Consider the following 11,697-nt stretch of genomic DNA (forward strand, 5'->3'; position numbering starts at 1 on the left):
TTACGTACAACATTTTAAATTCGCAATATAAACGATTTCCAGCTTAATCATTTTTGCTCCATGGTAAGTACAAACCCTCTTAAATATAGTAAATTACAGTCAGAAAAAATCATGAAAAGTTATGTAAGCATTCAACTAATACTCATGGACTGAGTCGCCTGTCAATGTCACTCACCAGAACAAAGAAAACAATACTTCACCATACAAGTTATCCCATCTCATCATGTCACAGTCTCAGTAGCCTCTGTGATAATGCTATAGTTGACTTAAAGAATAAAACTACATGAAATATTGTTCTTTCATACTTGACAAAATAAACAGAACTAACAAACAAAAGGAGGATATAATACTGATAGTAATCAAAATTTCATTCTTTTCCCTTTTCTTGAATCGCAACCAGCAGCACTGATTACATGTTGGTTATACTGTCATGATACAGGAGAATTTCAGTGAGTCTACACAAAACTCTTTGCAGCCTTATACAGTACCTGTGTAAAGTATTATTGTTTTATTTTGTTCTTTTCTCATAAAAATGAAAGAAACCATGATCAAACACTCTGTCTTCTACAAATGACTCAATATTTCAGTGAGTCTTCAGGGTTGGTCAGGAGTGAGAACAGCTTTACGTAAGGCTGATAGAAGCAGCGTAAGACTGAATGAGAACCAATGCTTGGTCAGCAATAGCTCTGTTTCTAGCTCTTCTCAACCAGTCACCTACAACTTCAGAGGCTTTGCTGCCTTTGACACCATCTTCAAGCACATCAGCTGCCTCTGCGAGCTTCCCTTGGGCTAGTAGGCTCTCAGCTTTATTTAAAACAGACTCAATACCATCCCCAGATTGATCAGCTTCCTTGACCTGAAAATTTAATGATAAAATTAAAATAGTGTGAGGTACACTAGTGAAAAAGAGTAATGTCATAGCAAGATTCTTCTGCTCATAATTTTTTCTTTTCTATTTATTATCATCCCTTCTTGTGGGAAGTTTCGGCCAGCTTAATGTTTAATGTTAGGATTGACACCTTCAAAAAGGATGCTACATGAGCCAATGAGTGTGCCAAGATACCGCCACCATCTGGTGGAATTAAGCTGAAGTGCCGCAATGTCCCTTTCAAGTCATCAAACTGCACAAATAAACAAATGAAAATAAATGTTAAGAGAAATGCACACGCTAACATCCCAAGAAAAATGGGGAGGGAAGCACACGGCATTAAAACTCTCCCCAGACCTCGGTGATATGCGAACAGATCCAAAAGTTAAGTCTACTGTTTAAAAAAGATATTGTAGAGAGGATCAGAGGGAGAGTAGGAATATCCATTTTACATTGTTTTTAGAGAAAAAAAAAAAAAAAAAAAAAGTGAAGAGGAACAAAGGGAGCTATTTTCCTTCTGCATTCAATAAACCAAATCCTTCTAATGTTGAAATAAAAATATGGGAGAAAAGCACTCTTTCAGTCAATCTATCCCCCTCCCTGCCCTCCCTATTTATTAAACAAATACACAATGAAACTTACCTTCCGATTTAATTGTAGAATAGTATCTGTGCCATGAAGGCGAACATCTTCAGGAATAGATGATAGGGCCAACTGCAATAATGGGTCCTTATCAACATTATCTACACACACATGCAATGCATCTAATTCTGACTGAACAGGTAGCCCATTTGATAGTGCATCTTCCAATGCAAGTGCACCCTGAAAACATGACAGAGTACATAGGTCAAGGGCCAGTAGAGCATATAATTTTCTTATCAGACAGCACATGAACAATATATATGCTGAATTCTTTTCTCAACTACCAGGAGAAGGAAACAATAGTAGGAAAGACCGAAAGAAAACAGAGGGATCAAGCACATTACCAAAGCAAGCTTGTGCATGGAATGAGTTTGACGAGCCTCTTCAGATCCTGCATAGAATGCCATGCACAGGGCATTTATCTGCAAAAGTAAGGTTTCTAGTTACAAAACCTTGTCTTAAGAAGTTATAATCCATTGCAAGAATTGCAACACCAAGAAGATATTAGCAAGAGAACGTAGACATTTGAGAAATGCTTCCAATTAATTCAGTAACTACTGCATACACAAAATACATCAAGTCATCAACATGTTCATTAGTAACAAGGAGCTTCATACACAAAATACATCAACATGTTCATTGGTAACAAGGAGTTTCCAAAGCCTGTTTTACCATTTTAAACTGTCAACATAGGACTTTCTTGGAATCTCCAATACATTAATATGGAATCAAACACCATTACTTAGATGTCCAGGACAACTTTGTCTTCTAAAGGTTCAGATCTAAAACTTAAAAAAACATACAGATAAATATAGTAGATCTTCCCTTCACCCGAGCAAGAAGGGATCTGGGTCAAAAAGTTATAGGATTCAAGAAGCACTTCCATTCTTTCAGGAGTAATTAAATTGTATATGAGTTTAATTATTATGTTGATATCAAAATTCATATTAGTTGGTTTAGATCCACATGAAGTACTGTTAGGACTGCACACAACAGTTAGTTAAATCAAAAGCATAATTATAGTAAATTAAATCCCAGAGCAACTATCTTAAAATATACTCTGTATTAGCTATATATATATAAAAAATAAAAAAATAAAAAAATAAAAAAAAAACGCATCTGACAGACTTTTTGTGCATATCTATCAGCATCATTGAATTAGAACCTTAAAACATCTTCAATTTTCAATAAATTTGCAGACCCTACAAGATGCTTTACTCTAAAAAAAGACAGATAAAAAAAATAAAAATTAAAAAAAAAATCCTTCATATTGATTAGTCAAAAGCTGGATACTTGAAAAATTAAAAAATAATAAATAAAAACATATAGTAGCAAAAAGCCGATTACATACATTTAAATTTGCTTCAGCCATCTTCTCAATCTGAGCTGCCTTTTCTCGTGCAATCGATGCAGCTAGTTCTGCTTTGGCAAGATCCTTGATTTCTTTCTGTTTTAACTCTGCTTCTCTTTCCTGCAATGAACAAGATAAGTATCTGGATATTGAAATTGACAATTGCTTCATTGCAATGAAATGCAGTAGAAGATCAAATATGCACCTTTTCTTCAAGTTCCATCTTTAACCTCTCTTCAGCCCTTTCCTGAAGTGACTTTAGGGCTGCAGCAGCTTTTGCTTTTTCTTTATTTACCTCCTACAAATCAAAATCACATCAAGGGTAAGACCGTAAGACAGAGAGCTGAAAGATAAAAATCCAATTTATTATTTAAACAAGCAGAAATTCAATAAGAAAATAGCAAAACAGAAATCTCAGATTAGTGTGAAGTTTGGCCATAATGCCTATAATGTGTGAGCCTTGGTCCTTAAACAGCATTACAAGCAGTAGTACCAAAGTGGACATAATTAAGAGGCCAAGCGGAACACACAACTAAAATCCTAATTATTACTTTTCAGGCAATGTTCATCACCAACCCATCAATAAATACAGTGGTTGTACTTACCTTTTCTCGAATAAAAACAGAAGGCCATAAGGCTACAGCACGCAGCAGTAACACATTTATTAATTAACAGTAACAGTTGAGCATAAAATAGAAACATGCTCTGTCTATTGCAAAGCAAATGCAAAATAAGAACAGAACAGCCATATAATACAAGCTTATAATAGAAATCAAAATAACCTTTTCTAACATAGCTGCTTCTTCAGCATACATGAGTTCCCTCGCCCTTGCATCCTTCAGCTCTTTTTCATATTTGTCCTACATTTTCCATGAAAATAATAAAAACCATAATCAGGACATATAATAGTTAACAGAATTATCTATTTATCTTGCCAAAATTACCAGCACTTGACTGAACAAGTGATCAGCACTATTTACATCTTAATCCAGATATAAGGCTCTGTTATACTAATTTTATGAGAGATATCACCTTCATTGCCCTCTTTTCTTCTGCAAAGACACGTGCATCCAGCTCAGCTTGCCTTTGTTCAGCTGCATGGATGGCTTGCAGGAAATCCAAAATCAACTTTCCGTCCTTAGATATGTAAGCATCTTCTGAATCTCCTAATGCACTGGATGAAGTCTTGAATCAAAAGATCCCAATAAATTAGAAACAGAACAAGCATTGAAACAACATAAATGTTCACATAAATCATACACAATAGATAAAGAGTTATATTAAGATGCATCCAATATGTATACCTCTTCCCCAGGAGACAAATTATTACTGGTATGCACACTTGAGATTGAAGCTCTATCATCAACCTTGTCTTCCAAATGATATGTATCTAAAAGGGATGCTGATGACTCCTCTTTAACCTGGAAAGGGATAGTTTCAACTTCCAGGAATAAATATTAAAAAATAAAAATTAAAAAAAAAAGGCTAGAGACTTTTCCTTCATATACATGAATATATTTCCAGGATACATTTCTTTACAAGTAACTAAATTTTGAGAAAAATCTCTCAATCAATCAATCAATCAATCAATCAATCAAAGCCTTAATCCCAAAAGTGGGGTCGGCTAACATGAACCAAATTTGATTATTCCGTGTAGTCATCAACATAAATCTTTCTCCTCCATCCCTTACGATCCAAAACTTCATCCTCACGTAAATCCATGCACTTCATATCCTTCCTCACTCCTTCCAACCAAGTCATCTTTGGTCTCCCTCTTCCTCGTTTAATCCCTCCATGGTCCCACTCTTCCACTCTTCGCACCGGTGCACCCTCGGGTCTCCGTCTTACATGTCCAAACCAACGCAGACGATTTTCCCTTAATTTATCTACAATGCCCGCCACACCTACTTTCTTGCGAATAACCTCATTTCTGATTCTATCTCTTAAAGTGTTTCCACACATCCACCTTAACATGCGCATTTCCGTAACCTCCATCTTTTTAATATGCTCTTTCTTAGAAGCCCAACATTCTGTACCATAGAGCAACACTGGTCTTATGGCAGTCCTGTAGAATTTTCCCTTCAACTTTAAGGGAATGCTGCGGTCGCATAACACTCCCGTGGCCGCTCTCCATTTAAGCCACCCTGACTTAATCCTGTGGGTCACGTCTTGATCAATGTCACCATTCTTCTGGATGATCGACCCTAGGTACTTAAAACATTCACTCATGGTCAAATCCTTTCCATCCAAACTCACCACTTCATTGCTTGTCCCCCTCTGAGTGCCAAAACGACATACCAAATATTCAGTCTTACTCCGACTTAGCTTAAACCCTCTAGATTCCAACCTTTGCCTCCATTGCTCCAACTTGACATTAACCCCATCCTTAGTCTCATCCACCAAAACGATATCATCTGCGAACAGCATACACCATGGAACCTCATCTTGAATTGGTCTAGTTAATTCATCTAGAACCGTTGCAAAAAGAAAAGGGCTTAATGCAGACCCTTGATGCAATCCGATTGTAATAGGGAAATCTTTTGTCAACCCTCCGCATGTCCTCACATTTGTTGACACATCCCGATACATATCCTTAACTAGGTCTACATACCTTCGTGGGATACCTTTCTTCAACATTGCCCACCAAAGTATCTCTCTTGGCACCTTGTCATATGCCTTCTCTAAATCAATAAAGACCATATGAAGATCTTTCTTCTTTACCCTATAAAACTCCATCATTTGTCTTATCAAATGGATTGCCTCCATAGTAGATCTCCCAGGCATAAAACCAAATTGGTTATCTGAAATGCTTGTGCATGCCCTCAACCTTTGTTCAATCACCCTTTCCCACAACTTCATAGTATGGCTCATAAGCTTAATTCCTCGATAGTTAGAACAATCTTGAGCGTCTCCTTTGTTTTTATAAACCGGGACCAAGGTGCTCTTCCTCCAATCTTGTGGGATCCTTGTAGCCGTCCATATCTTGTTGAAAAGGTTTGTTAACCAATCAATACCAATCTTACCCAAACACCTCCACACCTCTATCGGTACCCCATCAGGGCCAACCGCCTTCTTAGGTTTCATCTTCCTCAGTGCAATCTCCACCTCTACTCTCCTAATCCTTCGCACATACTCCATGTTGATTTCTTCATCACTCATAGAGGTATCTCCTATCACAACTCCATTACTTCCATTAAATAATTCATCGAAGTACCCCTTCCACCTGTCCTTGATGCCCTCCTCTTGCACTAGGACCATTTGGTTCTTATCTTTGACACACTTCACCATGCCAATATCCTTCCTTGCCTCTTGTCTTCTCTTTGCCATCTTATAAATGATCCTTTCTCCCTCCTTGGAATCAAGCTTTTCATAAACCTCCTGATATGCCTTTTCTTTTGCTTGGCGAACAGCTGCCTTTGCCTTACTCTTAGCCTCCTTATACGCTGCAAAGGTTTCATCACTCCTACATTTTCCTAAGGCTTGATAGCATTCCCTTTTTTGCTTAATTACTGCTTTCACCTCTTCATTCCACCACGAAGTATCTCTCTGTACCGAAGTTCTTCCCCTTACTTCCCCTAAGACCTCTTTGGCCACTCTTAGGAAACAGTTCTTCATTCGTAACCAAGTCATGTCCGGATCCACCTCTCCATCCCAATCCGCTTCTTCAATTACCTTTTCTGTAAAAACCTTAGCTTTTGCATCCCTTAGGGTCCACCATCTTATCCTTGGTTCTTCTTGTCTAACTTTTTTCTTCGCCTTCTCTTTCAGACGAATAGTCATTACCAATAGCCGGTGTTGGGTGACCACACTCTCCCCTGGGATAACCTTACAGTTTATGCAACTTTGTCTATCTATGCTCCTTGTGAGCAGGAAGTCTATTTGAGTTGCATTTGCTCCATTCCGAAAAGTTATCAAGTGTGAATCCCTCTTCTTAAACCAAGTATTAGCCAAAATTAAATCATATGATTGGGCAAAATCCATAATAGCTTCACCACCGGCGTCCCTCTGCCCATACCCAAAGCCTCCATGGACACTCTCATAGCCATCTCGGCTCGCCCCAACGTGCCCATTTAGATCCCCTCCAATATATAACTTCTCTGAGTGGTGGACACCCTGCACCACCTCGTCTAGGTCCTCCCAAAATTGTCGTTTCTCTTCTGCATCTAAACCCACTTGGGGAGCATAAGCACTGATAACATTCACAATCTCCTTGCCACATAGCAACTTCAGCCTTATCAACCTATCGTTCTTCCGATAGACCTCGATCACCTCTTTTGCCAACCTCTCATCGAGAACCACACCAACTCCGTTCCTAGCTCCACCATTCCTTGTTCTGTGGCTCGTTTCTTGCCCAACATACCATACCTTATACCCCAAAACCAAGCCTCGAGCTCCTTCTCCTGTCCATCTTGTCTCTTGGAGGCACATGATGTTCACGCGTCGTCTTTTCATTACTTCTACCAATTCTGCTGATTTTCCCGTAAGAGACCCCACATTCCAAGAACCAATCCGCAAACTAAATTCTTTTCTCCCACGCTCCCTCCTGATCCCAACTCCAAGCCCTTGATTATTTGACACCACAATTGGGCAATATGGCGCGTCGCTTCTGGGCGACGACCTAGCAACCCTTACATACTTATCACTGCACCCGGGTCTGGGAAGTGCAGCGCGTCGCTCAGTAGGGAACGCCCCAATGGCACGCCCTTGCTCATTTGACACCACACTCGGGCAATGTGGCGCGTCGCTTCTGGGCGACGACCTAGCAACCCTTGCATACTTATCACTACACCCGGGTCTAGGAAGTGCAGCGCGTCGCTGAGTAGGGAACGCCCCCACGAAAATATCTGTTTGGCTCATGTCATGGGATGTGACGAAGTTTTATACTGGCTGTCACTGGCCTACCGTAACCCTCCTCCTTTATCCAGGCTTGGGACTGGCAGCGGGAAATCTCTCGTCCTATAAAATCTTAACAGGGAAGGAATGATGAATAAGAACAGCATAAGGATGAATGAGTACATACACATAAGTACATAACAAATTTTCAACACATTTAATCGTAACAAGATACATCATCAACAACCTACCTGGACTGCTGGAGTCCTACAAAGCATGGATTCAAGCACAAGAGTGTTAAGACTATTATGAAACAAGAACATACCTTAGGTTCATTTTGTGGTTTGAGCTCCGTTATGTCATCTTTATCTGTATTGTTTCCTTGGAGAACAGCACCAGCATCAGTAATCGCCGGCTGGTCTACATCGGTCTCATGCTGCTCAATGTGAGATTTCTCCCCTGAAGAATTCACGTCTGCACTATCTGCAAAAGGTTTTTGAGAGCTTGAATATTCATCCTTTGCTGTTTCCTCCAGAGAAGATTTTGACAATTGTTCTCCTTTTGCAATTACATCACCAGAATGTTTTGGCAAGTCTTCCTCCTTAGCATGAGTAAATGCTTCATTAGTCAATTCTGATGAATCTTTGTCAATTGAATTATTTTCACCTTCATATTTGCCAGAATCTCCAACAGGGTCCATGGCGGACTGTCTTTCTGTCTCATCATTCACATGATGATTGAGAGTTTCAGAGTCTTTGCTGGTATGTACAGGTGTAGGATCCTTATTGTTTGGGAAATCAAGGCCTTCATCAACTTTTGGTGACTTCCCATTGCCAACCTTCAATGGATCAGAATTCTGCTCCTTCTGGCCTAATAAAACATTAATATATCCTCTGGAATAAGCTGCATAGAAGCACGCACCAAAGGCAACACTTCCAATAAAAAGTCCAATTGGCTTGGTTTTTGAGCTAGGACCCGGAGATGCATTCTGCTGAGGAATAGAGGAAAATTCCCTCCTAGGGTATACAGATGAATATATCTGCTCAAAGTCAGAAAATTCAAAGAGTTCAGTCACTATGTTTCACTATTTAACAGGTATGACCAAGCTAACATTCAAATAATACAAGCCCATTACATCAAAAGCAATACAAGCCAACATGGTACAGCCATGGCATACCCATATTGATACAAATTATATTTTATAAGAGGCATATAATGCCTTTTGATTTACAGCGTAGGATATTTTGACGAGTATACCATTTATCTATGTTAGAGCAATGTATAAATAGAAATCTATACCAAATATATAATAACACAAACCACAAATGTCACGAGTCCCCCTTCCCTTTCCCCCTTTACACCCCAAACAATGCACAAATCAAATGAATAACAAATTATCTTCCATCCTTTAGCTAATTAATCATCACCATCATCAATTGCAAACAAAAACTTCTCTACCACCCACCCTTCTCCACCCACACCCATCATCTCTTATACTTTTACCTTTGCCATTAAAAGGAACACATCAGATATACCTACATTGGACATCCAATACTTTCAACCAATCCAGGGCGCCCATGGCCAAAATGACTTGTAATAACAAGATAATAGCAATTTGAACAAAACAAATACCCTTCTATCAATTCCCCATTTCCCTCTATTCCATTATATAAACCCATATAAGAAAACCTAAGGTTTGATCCTTTCCAATTGCTAACACCCCTTAATTCCTGGTTCCCACCCTTATATTCCCCTATTACCATCGAATAACCCGAGTGCATCGATTCAAAGCAGCTGTTCCAATCAATATGATTTGTCATTTCATTAATATTAAATCCATAATTAACAGCTACTCATCACAGAGTACATTGTAATTCCAGCCTTAAATACTCTACATTACAGAACAAAGGAAGTAACACCTATCTATTCTGCACTAATCCAAGATATTCAACATTGCTAACCCAAATACAAACAGCTTGGCAAAAATTATAGACTTGCCTGAGGAGTTGAAGACTGCCTTGATGCTCTCCCAATGAGCGATCGACGACGCGAAAGAGCCAAAGCAGACCTGCAAACATACAATCATCAACTAAATTCGACAATGGCAATCAAAATCATATGCAGCAACTAGAAATTGCTTTAAAATGCACAAAATAGACCCTTCAACACAATTCCACTAAGAAATCACATCAAAAACAGCACAAAACTCGATGATAGTGAAATAAAATTGGGCGAATTTAAGTTAATAGAGCCTTACTTAATGAAAGGAAAGCTAATTGATACCAAATACTTAGATTGAAATACAAAAGAGGAGAAAAACACCAAAATTTCAATCGTACCTCCGCAACATTATCAAATGTAACAAGTTAACACATAAAAACCCTAGATTTTGGGGATTTGAATAATTCAATTCAAAGAGCAATCTTCACAGATTATATTTGGGGACTCAAATTGGAAGAACCTTGTACGCGAGAAGACTCGAAACTGGAAAGCTCTTTAGCTTGCTGATGGAAGGGTAGCCCTTCCAGTTTTACCCTTTTTTTTTTTTTTTTTTTTTTGGAATGTAACAAAAAAAATGGCAGAAAATGATATAATTCAATTCAATCAATTCATCTTTGTTTTTTTTTTAAAAAACTAAAATGTAAAAATTACTCCGTTCGTATTTAAATAAGTAAATACAACTTTTCCTTCAAAAAAGTAAATACAACCTCATAGATACTTGTTGAAATTTCTTTTAGATACTTGTTGAAATCGACTCAATGAATAGTTTATTACCAATATTTAATTGTTACAATCTTTTACTTATTAATAATTAAAGATATTATTTGTCAAATTTTTACCTTGACATGTGTAAAAAAGAACATTTCACTTATTTAAATATTAAAGGAGTACAACGAAATATTATGGGACAGTTTGACGTTGGTATTTGAGGTAGTGGTTGACGTTTTGACTTAAATAAAATTACAATAAAGTTATATTTCATATATTTTTTTTCTTTTATAAATAAAAATAGCTATGTTTATATACTCCATATTTTTAAAAAATAGGAATGGTTGGGAAGTTCGAATCAAGCATTGCTTTAGGGAAGCAAATAGAAGTGCGGATTGGCTTGCAAATTATGGCGTTTCCTTGGAGCAAAAGTTGATCATATTTGAGGCGATCCCGGCGGATCTTGATGTTGTTTTATTGGAGGATTTAGGGGGAATGGCATTGCCTAGACAAGTGTCGAAGAATAAAGCTTAAGCTAGCTTGTTTTAGCTTGTAGTGTAGCTGTTTTATTTTCTGTTTCGTTTGGTTTTCTTTATTTTCTAGTTTGTAGCTTTCTCCTTCTTTTTGGGGCTTGCCCCTCGTGCTCGCCAAAAAAATATATACTCCATAATTTTGAGATCCTAGTCTACCAAAGAAATATGCTTTGAGGGAAAGGACCTATACGAACAAACTTAAAGTTACCAACTTACCACCAATACCCCACATTATTACTAAGTGAGTAATTGTATTACATGATCTTTTGATATGAGTGAAAGTTCATACATAAAAAATATGCTATCATTTCTAATACATAACTAAGTTAATAAGAGTCATTGCACTGTCCACGGTCTTCACAACATGAACAACATTTAGCAAACTGCTCTCCACTTCGATTCAATAAAACTCGAGCCTTCTCGTCACTTTCAAAGAACATTTGATCACCATTACTTCAGCCACTTTTGGAGCTGAACAATGAGCCACCTTAACCACAGGCCAGATCTGCCACTAACTAGCCTTCATCATCCCTTATATCCAACCACGACTTTGCTTTACACCCCCCAGAACATGAGTGTATTTTAGTTAATTGATGTAATTAAGGGTTCGTTTGGCATCACTGTGGTTTTCTATTTTTTGGTTTTTTGTTTTTTAAAAGTATATTATATATGTCACATAATGAATCAAAAATTATTTAGACTTATTAAAATCATGATAATTTTGAAAACTGACAACAGAAAAGTGGAAACACCTTTTTCTT

General features: G+C 37.8%; 1 protein-coding gene across 1 annotated transcript; it reads right to left on the reverse strand.

The window, feature by feature from the left end:
• Nucleotides 1–350: 350 nt before the first annotated feature.
• On the reverse strand, nt 351–10,230 carry LOC145601438 (MICOS complex subunit MIC60, mitochondrial-like). Its single transcript, XM_081657459.1, has 12 exons — nt 10,034–10,230; nt 9,693–9,762; nt 8,020–8,733; nt 4,166–4,282; nt 3,894–4,046; nt 3,644–3,721; nt 3,067–3,159; nt 2,862–2,981; nt 1,855–1,932; nt 1,511–1,690; nt 1,020–1,121; nt 351–856 (listed from the first exon to the last, which is right to left on the reverse strand). Exons 1-12 carry the CDS (start codon nt 10,042–10,044, stop codon nt 623–625), a joined length of 1,950 nt encoding a protein of 649 aa, XP_081513585.1. The 5' UTR covers nt 10,045–10,230; the 3' UTR covers nt 351–622.
• Nucleotides 10,231–11,697: the final 1,467 nt, after the last annotated feature.

Source organism: Chenopodium album, chromosome 21 (genome assembly GCF_948465745.1).
Source record: "Chenopodium album chromosome 21, dcCheAlbu1.1, whole genome shotgun sequence".
NCBI lineage: Eukaryota > Viridiplantae > Streptophyta > Magnoliopsida > Caryophyllales > Amaranthaceae > Chenopodium > Chenopodium album.

Coding starts and splice junctions, on each gene's coding strand:
- LOC145601438 (XM_081657459.1), bottom strand. Junction 8,734..9,692: donor GGCAGTCTTCAACTCCTCAG/GCAAGTCTATAA, acceptor GACTTTGAGCAG/ATATATTCATCTGTATACCC. Junction 3,160..3,643: donor AAGCAGCTATGTTAGAAAAG/GTTATTTTGATT, acceptor TTTGATTTGTAG/GAGGTAAATAAAGAAAAAGC.